Source organism: Brassica oleracea, chromosome C5 (genome assembly GCF_000695525.1).
Source record: "Brassica oleracea var. oleracea cultivar TO1000 chromosome C5, BOL, whole genome shotgun sequence".
Taxonomy (NCBI): domain Eukaryota; kingdom Viridiplantae; phylum Streptophyta; class Magnoliopsida; order Brassicales; family Brassicaceae; genus Brassica; species Brassica oleracea.
The window spans coordinates 23,048,634-23,068,284 of record NC_027752.1 but is presented as its reverse complement, the minus strand read 5'-3'; the positions used below and the strand labels follow the sequence as shown (position 1 = coordinate 23,068,284).

The following is a 19,651-nucleotide window of genomic DNA, read 5'->3' as shown; positions in this document are numbered from 1 at the left end:
AAGAGCTTTAGGAGTCGCCGGAAAATAGCAAGAGATCGTTTGGTTTCTGATTTATGGGTGGTGGATTTTTTGGAAGGGTTTAGAGACAAGGCCGTGCTGATAACGTGTTGTGAATGAAGAGGGGAACTTGTGTATATTATTAGGTCGACCAACTGGTCTTTATATACATATGGTAATGACGGTGTAAGTACTGGATCGACATGAGATCGTACTTGTCCTTAACTAGATAATGACTAGCAATACGTAAGATAAACACCAACTATAATGTAGATAAACACCAACTATAATAGGCGCCAGTATGATCCTGCGGATAGGCTTGACCCGTCTTGATACACAAACTGATAAATGGGTCGATCATTAAATGGTTTATAACAGGGTATATGAATGTTTTATTAATTGTTTATATTTTTAATAATTTTTTTGACTCATAAAATTGTTTATATCATTAAATTTCAGAAATGAAAAGGTCAAAAATAGACAAGGTTTTATACCAAAAAAAACAATCATTCTAAATTTTTGTTCCATTTAGACAATTTTCCCAAAAAAGTTTTTTAGCGAGAATTAACCGAACAAGAAAAACCAATTCCACTGATAATAAGCAACAACTTCCTCCGAATTAATTCATAACTTTACCTTTTAACCGACGCTCCATCTCAGGAATACAAACCGAAAAATCCCAAATCGCAACAAGTTCTCCTCTCCGCCGTAATCTACCGGAGGCTTTACCTTTCGTTGATGGGCCAATCAACATCCGCCGCCGGCAAGATCATCCTTAATGGACGGAGAACCAAATTGTTATCTTCCAAATCTCCGATTGAAACCGAGGTCTCACCGGACTACACGTCTTATTTACCCGACGAGTGCTTAGCCTTAGTGTTTCAGTTTCTCAACTCCGATAATCGGAAAAGATGTGCTCTCGTTTGCCGACGGTGGATGATCGTTGAAGGACGTAATCGTCACCGTCTCTCTCTCCACGCTCGCTCAGCTCTGATTACTTCGATCCCTTCCCTCTTCTCTCGATTCGATTCCGTCGTGAAGCTTTCTCTAAAATGCGACCGTAGAACCGTGAGTATCAACGACGAGGCTTTAGCCATGATATCTCTCCGGTGTCGTAATCTGAAGAGGCTTAAGCTTAGAGCTTGCCGTGAGCTCACTTACAAAGGTATGGCTACTTTCGCTGAGAACTGCAAAGGTTTGAACATACTCTCTTGTGGATCTTGCGATTTCGGAGCTGAAGGCGTGAAGGCCGTGCTCGATCACTGCTCCTCCCTCGAGGAGTTATCCATCAAGCGTCTCCGTAACTTCACCGACTTAAGTCATGAGCCGATCGGTCCAGGTCTTGCTGCTTCTTCTCTCAAGTCGATTTGCTTGAAGGAGCTTTACATTGGCGAATGCTTTGGTCCTGTGATCGCCGGGGCAAAGAATCTCAGATCTTTGAAGCTTTTCAGGTGCTCTGGTGACTGGGACATGGTTCTTGAAGAGATGGCGGTTAAGGAGCATGGTATAGTGGAGATTCATCTAGAGAGGATGCAAGTCAGTGATGTAGCTTTAGCTGCCATCTCTAATTGCTCGAGCCTCGAGATTTTGCATCTTGTGAAGACGCCTGAATGTACTAATGGTGGATTAGCTGGAATTGTTGAGAAGTGTAAGTGTTTAAGGAAGCTTCATATAGATGGATGGAAAGCGAATTTGATTGGAGACGAAGGGCTTGTTGCTGTGGCTAAGTTTTGTTCTAAGTTACAGGAGCTGGTTCTCATTGGTGTGAATCCGACAACGCTAAGTTTAGCAATGTTGGCTGTAAAATGTCAGAATCTTGAAAGATTAGCACTTTGTGGTTGTGATACGTTTGGTGATCCCGAGCTTTCTTGTATTGCAGCGAAGTGTCCGAGTTTAAGGAAATTATGTATCAAGAACTGTCCGATTTCAGATTTGGGGATCGAGAATCTTGCAAACGGTTGCCCTGGTTTAATTAAAGTGAAAATCAAGAAGTGTAGAGGAGTGATGGGCGGTTGCGCAGACTGGTTAAGAACGGTCAGGCCTATGCTTTCGGTGAACGCAGACACCGTAGAACCAGAAGGTCATGAAGAAGGAAGCAATGATGCTGTTGAAGGAGGTTTGCAAGAGAACAGAATCGAGTTCCCTAGTTTGAACAGCCAGATTGTAGCACCAAGCCTTGCGTCAAGCACTAGAAGCCGGTCAGGGTATTTCAAATCACGAGTTGGATTATTCAGTGGAATAAGTTTAGTAGCTTGCACTTTGAGACAACGTGAAAGCAGTTGATTGGCTGTGCAAGAAAATAAAGATAAATCAAGACTCCGTCCCATGCAACTCCTTTGATCCCAGGGTTGTTCTTCTGGTTGTGGAAGAAAACAAAGAGAGGGTCAGACAAATGGGCTCAAAAAAAAATTATGCGACTCGTACATGCATTAAAAACAGTAGCATAGAAACGTTGGAAACATGATTTCTAGTACGGGAAACATGATACGTGGAAACATGATTTCTAAAAAGTTAGGAATAGAAACGTCGTAGAAGCGTTATAATAGTGCTGTTTGTTTGGCTCCTGCAGGTTCCTGTGGTTATTCGTTTGGTTGTTGTTTATTTTGCAGCTGCAGATTCAGCTGCAGCTTGTTGTTCGTTTCGAAAATGTAGGACATTGCCGCTGCCCCTGCCGCAGAAAGTGGATTTAGTTTTGTTCGTTTAGTTACCGCAAACGCAATTTTCATTTATTTCATATTTTAATTTTATTAATTTTATGAATTTATAAAATTGTATTTCAAATAAATAAAATGTAGTTTAAATTTGTAAAATTGTATTATAAATAAATAAACTGTAGATTTAAATTTGTAAAATTGTACTTTAAATAAATAAAATGTATTTTAAATTTGTAAAATTGTATTTTAAATAAATAAAATGTAGATTTAAATTTCTAAAATTGTTTTTTAACTAAATAAATTGTAGATTCAAAATATTATATTTAATTAGTAATAAATTTAACAACATTTACTTTATCATAAACAAAAGCTAAATAATTCATCAAGTCTTAAATAAATAAAACAAATATTTCAAATATCACATAGAACTGATAATCAAAGTTATAAGCAAAAAAAAATCATTAACTAAAACATTTAATACGGTAAACAACTTCTACCATATTCATTTGTGATGCTCTTACGCAAAGCTTTCATCGCTCTATCAGCAGTCAGCTCATATACAATATGTCGACCACCACCACCACCATCATCATCATCACCACCTTCTTTTCCTTCTTCTTCATCACCATCAGCTCCTTCTGCTTCTCCTTCTCCATCATCATCACTTCGCCATTGTACAAAATCATGATCTTCTCAATGTGAATCACATATGAAGTTGTGTAGCGTCATCGTCGCTGTCACGAGCTTAATCCACTTGACCAGACCATACTTTGGATGCTTACGATCCAAAATCCTCCATTTTGCTTTCCATACTCCAAATGTCCTCTCAATCACCGATCGCAATCCTGAATGCTTTCAGTTGAACAAGTCTCGTGCACTAACTGGTAGTCCTCCTCTAGCAAACTGACCAAGATGATATCGCATACTTTGATGCGGACCAAGATACCCCGTCCTGGTCGGATATCCCGAGTCAACTAGATAATATTTTCCAGGAGGAGGATGTGGGAAAGAAGCCTCATTCCTCGCACAATGAATCAAGACCTTTGTATCATGTGCTCTACCAGGTACACCGAGATATGCGTATATGAACTTCATGTCGAAGCTACATATAGCAAGAACATTCATTATAGGATCTTGCTTTCTACCTTTATATGCTTCTGCATTGTGACTTGGAGGGCGAACCGGCACATGAGTTCCATCGAGTGCTCCAACACAATCTCTGAAATGAGGCCAATACCGATCATCATTCCTCAAAACCGGACTCACTCTTCCAAACTCGCCTTCTTGTGGTCTTAATGTATCCTCCGAAAACTTTAGAAGAGCACTCAAAACTTCATCAAGCTTCCTTTGGACCGTATCCACTAATCTTTGATACCTTGCAGCAATATCCAGCTTCGTCTTATCTTGACCAACAGTCTCGAGAAACATCGCAACAGATTCCTCAATGTAGACATGGTGAGTCTCTTTCAATCCATATCGCTCAGCTAGCATCTTGCACAAAGCTTCAAAAGTCTTTTGGTTCATTCGAAAAATGTCATAACATTGCTGATCAGATTCATACATAAGTTGTTGGACATGTCGCCATCCTGCTCCTCGATCTGTTCTATGACTCAATCTCTCAGCGATGGGAACATCAAACAAACCAAGCTCATCATATTAATCACCATCCCCATCTTCTAATATCCATCTGTCAAGCATCTACAAAACCATATTGAATAAAACCATAAGTTCCACCAAAGACATAATGCATATCTGAGACACAGATATAATGTATATCTGTAACAAGTTAAGAAGTATAACAGACCAGACATATAACATATAACAGGCACAAAGTTCGCAGGTGCAGTAACTAATCTGAAATTCTCAGAACCATGCAACAGAGACATGAACAAAAACCACACTAGAACAGTAACTAATCTAAAGCACACACGTAATAGATCGGAGCCAAGTAAAAATTACAAGACATAATTTAATCTGGTCCAATCACACAGACCTGTAATTCAATTTCGCTATTCTATTCTTCACCGTAAGAGCTTCAGTACGTTTGTCACAAGCTTCTACAACCAGATCCTTCTCTTTACGCTTTATTTTTCCTCTTGAACTTCCGGAATGAGTCTTCTGTTAGGTTTGTGTCTGAGCTTGTGGCTGAGTTTCTGTCTCTGCTGCTGCTTGAGTTTATGTTTCTGTTGCTGGCTGAGAATCGACTTCATCACCACCATCTACACCCATTCCAGAATTCAAGCTTGCTTCTCCATGTTGAGCATTCCATCCTTCTGCTCCAGTTACTACTACAGCACCAAATTCCTCTTCAAACATATCCATATTAAATTCCTCTTTCCATATAGATCTTCTAATCCCAGGACACTCCTATATAACAAAAAAATAAAGAGTAAGTCAATGAGGAATCATGAAGCAAATGTAAGCAAATGAAGCAATCATGAAGCAAATATAAGAAACAAAAAATACACAGAAGAGATAGGAGAAACTAACCTTTTTGCGATCACTCCACCAATCATCTGACATATCAACCCTTCCCATGCTGTCAAACCCAAGACCTGTCTTATTCTTAATCAACTTCCTAAATTTGGTGTATTTCTTGTAAGAGAGATATGTAGAAGATCTCATAATAACTACAGTAGATATCCATTCCTCTGTTTTAGGAATGTGCTGTTACTCTCTAGCTTAGTCTCCAAGACTCATTGTGTATATAATCTTGCCTTGTACATTCAGTTGAATATAAAAAATACAATCTTAACATAGTATCAAGAGCCACTCGATAACCCTAAATTTTTTATTTTTTTTAAATGCCGCCCTATTCTCTTCTCTCTCTCTCTCTCGATCACTCTTCTCTTCCAAACACCATGGCCACAAATCCTGCACTCCCCGATATCGTAGACACCACAAAAGCTCTACTCAACGTTAACATGGTTAACATCACCAAGTTAACATCCACAAACTTCATGACATGGAGTCTTCAGATCCATGCCCTTCTCGACGGCAGTCCCCAGCTCCTGAGCAGACTGTCATGATCGATAACAAGATCACCGACAATCCAGACTTCACAAAATGGCGCAGACAAGACCGTCCGATCTACAGCGGTCTCATTGGTATGTTGTCACCATCAATTCAATCGCTTGTTACGAACACCAAGATGGCACATGATGTCTGGAAATCCCTAAATGCGACCTATGCCACCCCAAGCCGCGTCCACATTCAACAACTCAGGCTGCAACTAAAACATTACACAAAAGGAGACAAGACTATTGATGAGTATATGAGAGGACTCACCAGTCGTTTTGATCAACTCGCACTGCTTGGGAAACCTTTGAAGCACGAAGATAAGATCGAGTTCGCCATTGACGGACTTCCTGAAGATTACAAAACCGTTGCTGATCAAATTGAGGGTCGAGACACTACTCCATCCATTGTCGAAATTCATGAGAAACTTATCAACAAGGAAGCAAAGATCTTGTCTGCAACAACGCCAGCTTCTACTGCAATCCCGATGACAGCAAATATGGCTACTCAGCGCCCAAAACAGAACCAATCATACCGAGGCAACAACAACAACAGCAACTGGAGAAACAACAACTACAGACCCAACCAGAACAACCCTCACAAACAAGAGAACCGGTCTTCAAAAGGCTATCAAGGTCGGTGCCAAATCTAAGGTGTGTTTGGGCACAGTGCGAGGCGAAGCCCTCAGATGCAGCAACAGCCCTTCAACTCCGCAAGCTCACCGTTCCGTCCGTGGCAACCTCGCGTAAACGTTGCTCTCGCTGCTCAATATCCCTCCACTGCGTGGCTGATGGACTCAGGTGCTACGAACCACATCACCAGTGATCTACACAACATGGCGTTTCAACAACCTTACCTCGGCGATGACTCCGTGATGATTGGCGATGGGACTAGCCTTTCTATCACACACACTGGTTCTATATCCCTTCCTTCTACTGCACGCAATCTATTTTTGAACAAAGTTCTATGTGTGCCAAACATTAAGAAAAATCTTATCTAGGTTTACCGTCTATGTAATGCTAACAAAGTATCTGTTGAATTTTTCCCTGCTCACTTTCAGGTGAAGGATCTCAGCTCGGGGGTCCCGTTAATCCAAGGCAAGACCAAGGATGAGCTCTACGAGTGGCCAGCCCAACCATCTACCCTCCAAGCCTTTTTCACCTCTGCTCCACCAAAAATAAGCCTCGCTAATTGGCATTTTCGTTTAGGACATCCGTCTGCTTCTATTCTTAAATCTATTGTTTCTCAATTTTCTTTACCCTGCAACCAATCTGTAACCCAAACCACTTTGTGCTCAGATTAGGCCATCAATAAATCTCAAAAGTTACCTTTTCACCAAACAACTATATCGTCTTCTTGCCCTCTCCAATACATCTTTACAGACCTCTGGAGTTCTCCCATTGTCTCCATTGATAACTACAAATACTACCTTGTGCTCGTTGATCATTACAGCCGCTACACATGGCCCTATCCCCTGAAGTTAAAATCCCAAGTTAAGGAAACCTTCAAGGCATTCAAACTGCTTGTCAAGAACCACTTCTCCACCAAAATTGGTACATTATATTCAGATAATGGAGGCGAATTCATTGCTCTCCGTCACCTCCTATCAGACGCAGGAATCTCCCCTCCACACACTCCCGAACACAATGGCATCTCAGAAAGGAAGCACAAACATGTTGTTGAAACCGGTCTCACCTTACTAACCCATGCGTCTATGCAGAAACAATACTGGTCGTATGCTTTCTCAACAGCCACCTATCTGATCAACCACTTACCTACTGCCGTTCTTGGAATGGACTCACCCTTTCACAGGCTGTTTGGTACTCAGCCGAACTATACCAAGACCAGAGTCTGCGGCTGCCTCTGTTTTCCTTGGTTACGACCTTATAATAAACATAAACTTGAAGATCGCTCCATGCCGTGCGTCTTCATCGGCTACTCCCCCACCCAAAGTGCGTACCTATGCCTTCAGACTCACACTGGTCGCATCTATGTGTCCAGATATGTACGTTTCGACGAAACTGTCTTTCCCTTCAAAACCAAACCAACGCTTCCCCTCACATCGTCCTCACCAAACCAACCCTCTACCATATCTTACCCACAAGCAACCTCAATACCTATATCAACTCCACCTCCACCTCCACCAACCGCTCCAGCTCCAACCTCACCACTCGTAGAGCAAACGGGGACCTCGAGCTCGGAGCCTCACCAGTCAGTACAGGTAAATTCTTCAACACCTACTTTAAGTATTACTAACGGTGGTGGTGCTACTCCAGACTTATCTACAGGTTCAGCTTCTTCGCCAGCCACAAGCGAACAAAGCTCGAATTCCTCTCCGTCTGATTCTGCAACTAACAACCAGTCACAGCACCCTCAAGACTCTGCTTCTCAGCCGCAGTATACTCCGACAACTTCATCGTCTTCACCAACACCATCCACACCGCCACCTTCTCCTCCACCTCCTGACAATGCTCATCTGATGGTGACAAGATGGAAGAATCAGATCTCTAAACCGAACCCCAAATACAACTACTCTGCGGCATTATCATCTACTGTGCCGGCAGAACCAAACACTCTCACTCAAGCTCTAAAAGATAAGAAATGGCGGGGCTCGATGTCGACTGAAATAGATGCGTTTGCTCAAAATGGCACCTACAGTGTGGTTCCTCGACAGCCACAGTACAATGTCGTCGGGCGTCGGTGGCTACACAAGAACAAGTTTAACTCCGATGGTACTCATCGCTTCGCTGCTGCAAGTCACGATTAGTCGCCAAAGGATACAAGCAAGAATACGGTCGGGACTATGTCGAAACCTTCAGCCCAGTTATCAAGTCCACAACCTTACGGCTAGTCCTCGATATCGCTATTAGCAACTCATGGCCAGTCAAACAACTCGACATCAACAACGCTTTTTTGCAAGGAACACTAATAGAGGAGGTATACATGGATCAGCCACCGGGGTTTGTCGACACAGATAGACCTGACTACGTATGTCGCCTTCACAAAGCAATATACGGCCTCAAGCAAGCTCCCAGAGCTTGGTACACGGAGCTGCGCAACTTCCTTCTTGGCCTCGGCTTCAAAAACTCTCTGGCCGATACGTCTTTGTTTGTTCTTCACTAGGAGGACACCATATCTACCTTCTAATCTATGTTGACGACATCCTGGTAACCGGCAACACAAACAGAGGTATACAACGCGTCCTTGCTCTACTTGCACGTCGTTTCTCCGTTAAGGACGCGGAGGACTTAAACTATTTTCTGGGTATAGAAGCTCACCGCACCTCTCGGGGTCTCCACCTCTGTCAACGCAAGTATATCTTGGACCTACTTAATAAGTACGTCATGATAAATGCTAAACCTGTCACAACACCGATGGCCTCTTCTCCAAAACTTCATCTCAACTCCGGCGTCTCTCTATCTGACCCTACAAAATACAGGCGCTTGATAGGCAGTCTCCAATATCTACAGTTCACTCGTCTCGATATTGCCTTTGCTGTTAATCGCCTGTCTCAATTCATGCACAGACCCACAGAAGAACACTGGCAAGCTGCGAAAAGGATCTTACGGTACCTGGCAGGAACACCAACACACGGTATATACTACTCTGCCAACAACAAACTTCAGCTCCAAGCATACTCAAACGCGGACTGGGCTGGTGACAGTGATGACTATGTCTCCACAAACTCCTATGTCATCTACTTAGGCCAACATCCCATCTCCTGGTCCTCTAAGAAACAGAATGGTGTTGCAAGATCATCTACTGAGGCGGAGTACCGAGCAGTCGCAAATGCAGCGTCAGAAATAATTTGGGTATGTAGCATTCTCTCCGAACTTGGGGTCTCGGTACCGTCTTCACCGATCATATTCTGTGAAAACGTTGGAGCTACATTCCTCTGTGTCAACCCAGTGTTTCACTCTCGCATGAAACATATCGCCATCGACTATCACTTTGTATGGAACCAGGTTCAGCGCGGAGCTCTCAAAGTCGGACACGTCAACACTCGTGATCAGTTAGCAGACGCATTGACGAAACCTCTGACCAGAGCTCGCTTCCTGGAACTCAGAAACAAGCTTGGCGTAGTTCCCACGCTCCAACTTGAGGGGCATGTAAGAGAGATATGTAGAAGATCTCATAATAACTACCGTAGATATCCATTCCTCTGTTTTAGGAATGTGCTGTTACTCTCTAGCTTAGTCTCCAAGACTCATTGTGTATATAATCTTGCCTTGTACATTCAGTTGAATATATAAAATACAATCTTAACACTTCTTTCTACTTGTGTCGTACTTGTTCCTCAACAAACACCAGTCGAGAAACCCTTTCTTAAACCTCTTTTCAAACGCCTCTATGATGTTCTGTTTCCCTATTTTATTCATTGATGTCGTCCTATTTTCTTTTCTTCTCTCTTCCGCGTAGAGTTCGAAAAAATACCTAACTTCTTCAGGAGGCCAAGTCTAAATCACAGAAACACATAAACTCAAGTTCTATACTGACCTAAAGACAGTTCAGTTCCATACACATACTCAAGTTCTATACTGACCTAAAGAAATATAGTTCCATACATATAACAAGCAAGACTAGTGTGAGAGAGCCTTACATCTTTTGCCATCTTAAGAAGTGAGAGGAACAGCGGTAGAGAGTGAGCTTGAGATGAGAGAGCCTGCAAAAAAGACAGACAAGCTCAGACTACTACTTGCCGATCACAGACACAGACAAGCTAGCAAACGTATGGGTTTGTAACTAAGAGAGAAACCGAGTAGAGTCAATAACCAGAACACAGAAGGTCTTATACAAACCCATCAGAGAAACCCATAACACAAACATAATAAGAAACGCTAAGCTCAAGTTCTGCCTGTTTTAAAATCAACACAGACCTGTAAAACTACACAGAGCATATATATTATAGACCAGACAAGATTGTTACAACTATTGTTTTGTATGCAGCTTACCAACCCTGCTAATTCATATAAAGAAAATGTAACAGATTTTTTATTACCACAAGACAATTAATCTGCTGGTTTCTCCAAAAGACTACTTTATACAAGCATCAAATATCAGAAGTGAACGAAAAAGCTAACCTCAACGAGAAAAGGAGAAGAGAGACAAACTCAAACTCAGGAAACAAACCTTACTAAAGAGAGTCTGAGATTGAGAGGGTTTGAACTTGAGAGATCCTGAGCTTGGAGAGGGTTTGATATGAGAGTGCCTGAGACCTGCAAAAAAAAAATAACAGACCTTTAGAAGCTGGAAAATGACTTCAAACAAGAGCGACTATGAACAGAGAGAGAACCATACAATTATAACTTCAGTACAATTATAACTTCAGTACAATTATAACTTGTACTAGATGCGTTGGAGAAGAGATCGAGAGAGAGATCTCGGAGAGACAGACGAAGCTTGGGAGAGCTCGAGATCGATGTGCTGAGAAAAACAAAGCAAGCTCTTATTAAGGGCAGTGATCAAACCGGAAAGAAGGAAGAAAGGATGATCAAGTATTCAAGTTCAACGGCAGTAATCATCACAAGAGACCATCAGAACGAGACCAATCTCATGTCTCATCAACGGCAGTATTAAAAGATACATTGGATAATCATCAATCAAAACACCAGTAACCAACAAACCCATCAGATTATATCAAGCTAAAACGTCAATATCCAGAACACATAAGATCTTATACAAACCCATAAGAGAAACTCATCACACAAACCTAAGAAAGAAGCTAAGAAAGAAGAAGCAATAAAAGTGAACTTAAAAGTTGAAAAACAGACAAGGAAACATCAAAGACATTAAACCCACAAGACAACCTAGAGCAAAGACAACTAGTACACTTGGAAGTAACTTGAGCAATTCATAAACACAAGTGAGCCTTGTAAAAATTAAACCAAGATCCATAGAAACAACTTCAGAGGGTCAAGATCAAACAATCATACCTGAAGACTTCAGAGGGTCTGAGAGAGAGTGTGAGCTTGAGAGAGCTTCGAGATGCTATGTAGAAGAGAGAGCTTCGAGATGCTGTGGAGAAGAGAGAGCTCCACTGTAATAACCATGAATACATTCAAGGTTAAATTCCTCAGAATTTGCGACTAAAGCCCATACAAAAACCAGACAGATAAAAGAGTTTAAGAATTAGTCTCAATCGATGTAAAACTAGCTAAAACAGACACTGAAAGTTTCCTCCACTAAACGCAACTCATGGATTACTAATAGAAGTATCAACTCATGAAAGTTTCCTCTACAGACACTGAAAGTTTCCTCTACTAAACACAACTCATGTGACTGTTACAGAGCAAAGAAAGAATCAAGCTTTCAGGTAAATGCACCTCAGCTTGTGCAGGAACAGCAGAGACACTCAAAAAGCTTTTCCAGGGAAACTGCTACAATTTGAAACCCTCAAGTCAAATACTAACCCAAATCTTAACGAATTGATCCAAAGTTTTCAAAAGGATGAGATAATTACCTCAAAGAGAGAGAGAGCTCGAGGTCGGAGATTGAGAGAGAGAACTCGGAGATGGGTTAGTGTCAGAGATCAAGAGAGAGCTTGAGATGGGTTTGTGTGATGGATACAGAGCTGTAATCCTCGCATTGCACCATCAAGTCATCTCACACTAGCAGATGGAGAGAGAGCTCGTGACAGAGAGAGAGATGGAGAGAGAGCTCATGACAAAGAGAGATGGAGAGAGAGCTCGAGATGGAGAGAGAGCTTGAGATGGATAGAGGGCTCGTGATGGAGAGAGGGATCGAGATCGAGAGAGATGGAGAGAGAGATGTAGAAAGAGATTGAGATTGAGAGAGATGGGAGAGAGTTCTGCGTCGATGGGAGATAGCTGCGGCTGCGTCAATTAGATTTAGGTTTTTTTTGTAAATAATTAATTAGGTTAAGGATAGAATTGTAAATAGGTAAATAGACGCACAACTTACTGTCGCGGCCGCTGGATTTTACGGAGTCAAACGCAGCTCTCGGCGTCAGACGCAGCGGTTAGACGCAGCTCTCGGCGTCAATCAAACGAACAAGAATTTTGAAAAATGTTGCCGCAGCCGCAGGAACCTGCGTCAATGAAACAAAGAGCGCTAATATATATATCACGATTAATCATTATGTAAGTTTGATTGTTTTTATTTGATTTATTTAAGAGAAAAAAACTAAGTAATAGAAGTGTTGTTTTCTTTGTACATTTTATAATTCTTATCAAAATTAGAAAAAGAAAACATATTATTATTCTATAAACAATGTATAGCTTCATCCCTAATGAAATCATCCCCTATATATTAAAAGAGAAGCACTACAACATATTTTTGTAGTCACATGTCATCATCACAATCATTTTTAGATCCTTAGAAAAATATGTTGGTCCATATAAATATATATTAAGCTTTTTATTAAACTAACCATAAATTAATCATAAATGTTCTTCATTGTTTCCTTAAATAAAAATCATGAAATTACCTAATGTGGCTAAAGTATATATGACAATTAATGATTTTGAATAATAAAGATTTGATAAAAATCAGTCTATTCTCTATCATTTTTAATTCATTTTAAAATAAATTAAACAACTACATTAACTATATAATAAAAATTTAGATTTTTTCGTATATGTTATAGTTTGAATTTTAAAGAACGAATATAAATGACTAAAATTGTTAAAAATCTCACACATAAATTTTTGTGATCCATGGTTTTAAATTTATGTTATAACAAGATACAAATGATTAAGAAATTACAAAAGTAGGAAGTCTCATTTAATAAATATTATATATATGCATATTAATATTTTTAAAAATAAATTATATACCATATAAAATACATAAGTATTTTAATTTCAAATTTGATTTGAACTTTTTTATAAACATTTTGAACAATTATTGACAACTTAATATTTAAATTTTAAACTTTGTATTGAATGTTTTTAAAATTATAAATTACTAAAACTATTAACCATCCCATAAAGTTTTTATTGTTATCATTCATTTAAATTTTTTTGTTATAAAGAAATGCAAACGATCAAAAATAATATGAGTATAAAATATTTTTTAACAGATGTCAATATTAAAAATGTACTATATATCTATGTTAATATCATTTAAACTTAATTTTATAACATATAAAACAGAAAAAAGTGTTTGTGTGGATAAATAAAATTTATTTAAGTATTTGTACCAATTTAATTATATACATAATAGTTACTAAATTTTTAATTATTCAATATATATTAATTATTTCATAATACGTAAAAATATGTAATACTTAAAAGTAATTTATAAATAATATTCATCCTACGCAAGGCGCGGATCTTAACCTAGTTATATAAATAAATGACAACAAATAGTGATCTCTGTAAGATTATTTGAGAAGTCACTTTCCTAAGTGCCGCTCTCACATTAACTCTCACGGTGGTTGATTACTACGATACCCCTAATGAAATAAAAAATACATTTAAATATTATTCTTTACATTTTAAAATGGGTAAATCTCCAAAATAGCACCTTTCTAAGTTTATATCACAAAAATAGCACTCAAAAACTAAAATGACCAAAATAGCATTTTATCTTTTGAAAAACTTAAATTTTTTTTTTTTTCAAAATTTGAAATCTTATCCCCAAAACCTCACTTCTCAACTCTAAACCCTAAACCCTAAACTCTAAACCCTAAACCCCACCCCTTGAATGCTATTTTTGTGACTTTTGGCCTTGAGTGCTAGTTTGGGAACAAAAACTTGATTTAGTGCTATTTTGGTCTTTTTTTCTTTTAAAATTTTACAAATAACAATATAAATAAAAAGGAAACATTTATAAAGTCTTAAAAATAATTTTAAAACGAAAAATATATATGCATATATAATATGATTTCATAAAAAAAAAAAAGTTCACAAAATAGTAATATTTCATTTAAAAGATATCTTTAAGTAACAAAAATTAAACTTTTGAAGTAATAAAATACTTTTTTTATCTACATTTTCTTAGATGAAAACATATATTTGTTTATAATGTGATTTCATAAAAAAAAAGTTCACACAAATGATCTTGATTTTAGAAAAAAAAATATTTTTCTTTTAAAACATAATCTTACACAATACAAATATATATTTTCAAAGTAATTGAATATATAATATATATACGTTTTTTTTCTTAGATGATTACACAAAATAATTAGGAAACATAAATGTATATAGGTTTAATTGACAAATTTTATTTTATTATTATTATTGAAATGTTTTTTTTTTAATGTTTTTTCATATATTTAGTTTATTATAATATCTTACAATTACAGGAAAATAAATAAATTTTATTTTACTTATATAATATAATTTATAAAATACAATCACATTTTTAATGCATTTTTTAAGAGATATTGAAAAAAATAAAAATAAATGTACGGCAATAAACATATTAACAAATGAACATATTAGCAACTAATCCAACTTATATCTAAAATCATAGATGTAACTACAATAAGAGTGTTTAATATATTAGTAACTAACCCAACTTATATATAAAATCATTGATGTAACTACTGTAAGAATGTATAATTTTTTTTATTTTGTTTATATAGTAATAATTTATGTATTTTCTTATATAATAATAATTTATTTATTCTATAAATTTAAGTTATATGATGACTTAAAACATATTAACAAATGATAAATAAAATATTAAATGACTGTTACAATTTAGGTCTTTTGTAAAATTTATATATATGCATGAGACTTTAGAATATTACCATTATATTAATTTATGTAATTTGGAATCAGAAATTTTAGTTTATTTTTTATTTCATTATAATCACAAGATATCTTAAATTATACATAATTTTAATAAGATATACTTATGTATTTAAGACAACAACCAATATAAAATGCAAATAAGAAAATTAATCAAAATTTATATATTTACAAAAAATAAATATTATAGTTGAATTCAAATAAATTGACAGAATCCAATATGTTCAAATGACAACTAAATTGACTATAAAAACAACAAAATCAATTAGATAAATATTTAAATAAATTAATATGATATAATTAATATAAATGATATATACAAATTATAAATTAATTTAAAATTAAAAATAAATATTAATTAATTATTATAAGGTTTTATAAATATTTATGTCCGTGCATGAGCACATGAAAATCACCTAGTAATGATTAAAATACAAGGTAATAAATACTCATTCAATGGTAAATATATAAACCTGAAATTAATCAAGTAATCCTTAACATCAAATAACACTTAGGCAAGTATATAACTATTAGGTTAAAAACTCGTCAGGGGTAATCTTGTAATTTGGTGAAGTCTTGGGTTTAAAGTCGTCTGGAACCAAGTCGCGCCCTCCGCGTCTCGACATCGATCGATGGTACATGATGTACATCGATCGATTTCTTCTTCTTCGTATCGACCTCTTATGGTCAGCTCGGATGAAATCTCTTTTAAGCTCCTAAATGCTCCATAATCATCACTTTACTCCAAGATACTTCTGAACCTGAAAACACACCTAATAGGATAGAATATATAGTATATAGATAGTAAAATACTTATATACCATGAGTGAAAATGGGTCATATCCATGGTATACCAACTTCCCCAGACTTACCATTTTGCTTGTCCTCAAGCAAAACCAACATGCAGTCTCTCTGAAACCGAGTAGTGATTTAAAACATAGAAATCATCACCTCTACGATTTCGCAAACCACATCTAAAAAGTTCTAATCACATAAGCACATTATGCAATATCCTAGCTTAGCAACCAAATTCAACTAGTCTACAACTCAGCAAGTCATGTCTCAAATTCCCCTCTACTAACCTCATTTCTTAGCATAAATATAAAAGTGCATGCTTTACCTTGGGAGTATCGATCACAGGATGCAAGGGTTTTCAGACAAGTATCTGGAACTGCAGGTAAAAGTTAGTTCATAATTTCTCTCTCTCTAATTTCTCTCTTGAGTCAAAGTCTACTTCCATTGCAGGATCAGTGACCAAGATTGGACAGGCTTCCATGAATCAATACTTAATGGTGGTTGCCACCAAGTCCTGTTCACTTCTTTTTAACCTATATCCAAGAATTCTTTGTGAAGCGAGCCTTGAAGATTGCCGCCTCCAAGTCCCATTCGAATTCTTTTATTGGAATCTTTATGAAGCAAGCCTTAATGGTTGTAGCCATCAAGTCCTGTTCAGATTCCTCATAACTAGATCTTAAGTCCTATTTAAATAATAAATTTCAATTTTTTTTTATATATAAAAACTAGTAACTAATAACAACTACTCTAGGGTCGAAATAGAGAGAGAAAATTGTGATAAATAAATCTACATAAGGCGTCACCTTCCAGACTTGTCTGAAGAATCCGATCTCATGTATACCAAGGCCCAAGACAAGCGGTTATGTCAGGTTTAGTGTTGGAGGTCAACTTTGCTTCCTTCAAACTATCAAGGCAAGTGTGTATAGTTGACAGGTTGATCCACTTTAGCATCTTAGTACTATCTGCAATCAGTAAATCTAGAATGGTGCTAAAGAGTGGTTAGACATTCAAGTGATAAAGTCATAGTCCCTTTCACATAGATAAGAATAATTTATAAAAAATATTTTTATAAGAATCAGAATAAATCACATCAGTAAACCTCCCCCCCCCCAGACTTAAATCGGAGTTATGGTGGAAATAATTCATAAGTACAAATGTAACAAGTTAGGAAGATAAACCTAACCGGAGTGGGAATCGACCGATGTGCATAGGTATTCATCGATCGTCGTGTGTGAGTGTATGTCGATCGATGTCGACGTCTCGTTCACGATCGATATGTTGGTAATCATCCTACTCGGGTCTTGCGATAAATCTGGAAGAATAAAAACAAAAATAAATACCAATAACTAAGAAAACTAATTAAAATTATCTAATAGTGGGTTGCCTCCAACTCAGTGCTTTGTTATAGTCATTTAGCTTGACTTTGGAGGTATGTGGCTAGTTGGTGGAAAAACAACTACTTGTTGGGAAACAAGCATCCACCTCATCTCTGCACATTCTGGACCAAGCTGCAATGAAACTTCTTGTGGCCTCATCATTTCTGGTCCATCTCTCATCCATCTTTTGTACTGCATTTGAGATGTTCTATAGCCTTTCTAGGATGTCTTCAATGCTGAACTGATACCAGCTTATCTTGCTGTAGGCGTATTCTGATAGCTCGTTCAGGTTTTCCTGCATTGACTCCATGTGGTTTGGTATCAGATGTGCGTCGTCTGGTATGGACGTGGTATCAATCGATGCGACCAAGTTTCTATCGATCGTTGTTGGTGTAGCACTATCGATCGATTTGGAGTGTGCTCCGTTGTTTGATGCTGTTATATGGTGTTGAGATGCGAGTTGCCTTTGAATGGCTTTGACTTCCTTCTGTAGCCATTCTGCCTGGCTATCCAGTCCACTGATTTTGACGTCGAATGAAAAGTAGATGACATCACACCACTTCTCAAGTCGGTCCTCCAAGGTGTCTATAGCTTTGTAAAGCTTTGATGTGATCTGATCAACTGCGTCTGCTGTGTAGGGAAGATGTTCTGTAGGTTTCTTGTCGTCGAGCGATGTCTTGTGGAACCTATCGATCAATGTTGAACCTTCTTTCTGAAAATCATGTTGATCATTAAGCTTACCAATGTTCTTCTGGACATTCATCATCTGTGTAGACAAGGTGTCCAAGTAGCGCATGATAGGTGAGGTGAAACGTTCATTCGTATCCTCGTACGATTTCAACCTATCCTCCATTGCTGCGAACTTTGTGTCGATCGATGTGATGTTGCAGATATCGATCGATGTGGCTGGTTGTGGAACATTCATGCGAATGGATGTCAAGTTCTTGCTGTAGCAGATCAATTCTCGTGCTCAACCAGTCCACGTTGTTGTTAAGAGGGTTGTAAACGTCATTAATCCGCGTGTTGATGTATGCGTCCATTCATCCTTCTTCTCTGCCAAACTTTCCGGTTCTGCAGGAATCTGGGATGTCTGTGGCTTGACGTCGATCAATGTTGCTTTGTTGGCGTCGATCGATGTTGATGTCGTAGCTTCTTTCTCAAGGTTGTGCTGCATACTCTCAATCTCTGTCTTCAGCTCTGCCATACATCTGAAAAGCTCATTGTAACCTCTGTCCAAAGGCTGATAAGTGTCATCTACCAATGTCTTGAGTTCATCTCCAAGCTTTTCCTGAGTTCCACAAATACGGGTCACTATCTCATTTATCTCATCCTTGGTGTAGATCTCTGGTGCCAGTGTTGTAGGTGTGAAGAAAGTGGCATGTTCTGGAAGACATATGTGACCCTCTCCAAATAGGGATGCTCTCTCCAGAATTTTCCTGATGTCATCCTTGGTAACATGAATCATATCACCAGCTGAGCTCCTTGCATATCTAGACTCATCTCTGTAGACTCCATATTCGTCCTTCTGTTCTCATCTGAACTTTCTGGCTCTATCGCTGTCATAAGCGAAAAGCATTCGTAACGTCTATCGATCGATGGTGAAGGTGCTTTATCGAGCGACGTTGGTGTTATCCTGTAGAGTGATGTAGAAGCAACCTCGTCGATCAATGCATGGCTAACAAGTTTGCACGTTTGGTGTGAATCAATTCCTGTTATTGTAGCCTCTAGATATACGTCTAGAACAATTGGATTGTTGTCTAGGATGCTGCGTAAACAAGTTATCTGCTCAATTGGCCAACTGAACAATGTCTGCTATGTCCTCTCTGGATACTTGTAGAATCCTTCCATCCATAGCTCTTGCATGGCCCTCTTGGTCCCTGAAAATACCAAATTCATCAGGTAATAGAAAGTCATAATCAATACTCATATTATTAGTAGATAAAGAAAGTTTAGGCTTACAATGAGAATCGACCGATGTTGATACTGGGGTATCGATCGATGGTAGACGTTTGTCTGCTGAATTAGGGTTTTTGGATCGAATGCTTCTCCTAGATGTTCCTTCCGATTGGTGTGTGTGAGCATTCATCTT

At 38.0% G+C, this 19,651-nt stretch overlaps 3 protein-coding genes across 3 annotated transcripts; 2 read left to right on the top strand and 1 right to left on the bottom strand.

The window, feature by feature from the left end:
- Positions 1–627: 627 nt before the first annotated feature.
- Positions 628–2,732, top strand: LOC106343686 (F-box protein At1g47056). The gene has a single exon (XM_013782973.1). It carries the CDS (start codon positions 736–738, stop codon positions 2,278–2,280), a length of 1,545 nt encoding a protein of 514 aa, XP_013638427.1. The 5' UTR covers positions 628–735; the 3' UTR covers positions 2,281–2,732.
- Positions 2,733–3,506: 774 nt separating this feature from the next.
- LOC106344804 lies at positions 3,507–4,142 on the bottom strand. The gene has a single exon (XM_013784112.1). The coding sequence runs from the start codon at positions 4,140–4,142 to the stop codon at positions 3,507–3,509; it is 636 nt and encodes a 211-aa protein (XP_013639566.1).
- Positions 4,143–5,616: 1,474 nt separating this feature from the next.
- On the top strand, positions 5,617–8,436 carry LOC106344803 (copia protein). The gene is made up of 4 exons (XM_013784111.1): positions 5,617–6,284; positions 6,339–6,630; positions 6,730–6,871; positions 7,052–8,436. The coding sequence occupies exons 1-4, from the start codon at positions 5,617–5,619 to the stop codon at positions 8,434–8,436; spliced, it is 2,487 nt and encodes an 828-aa protein (XP_013639565.1).
- The last annotated feature ends 11,215 nt before the right edge of the window (positions 8,437–19,651 follow it).

Bases quoted from the DNA above. Each gene is read 5' to 3' on its own strand.
- LOC106343686 (XM_013782973.1), top strand. From the start codon at position 736: ATGGGCCAATCAACATCCGCCGCCGGCAAGATCATCCTTAATGGACGG.
- LOC106344804 (XM_013784112.1), bottom strand. From the start codon at position 4,142: ATGCTAGCTGAGCGATATGGATTGAAAGAGACTCACCATGTCTACATT.
- LOC106344803 (XM_013784111.1), top strand. From the start codon at position 5,617: ATGGAGTCTTCAGATCCATGCCCTTCTCGACGGCAGTCCCCAGCTCCT. The intron at 6,285-6,338 runs GTCTTCAAAAGG...GTTTGGGCACAG, and splicing joins CCTCACAAACAAGAGAACCG to TGCGAGGCGAAGCCCTCAGA. The intron at 6,631-6,729 runs GTTCTATGTGTG...GCTCACTTTCAG, and splicing joins GCAATCTATTTTTGAACAAA to GTGAAGGATCTCAGCTCGGG.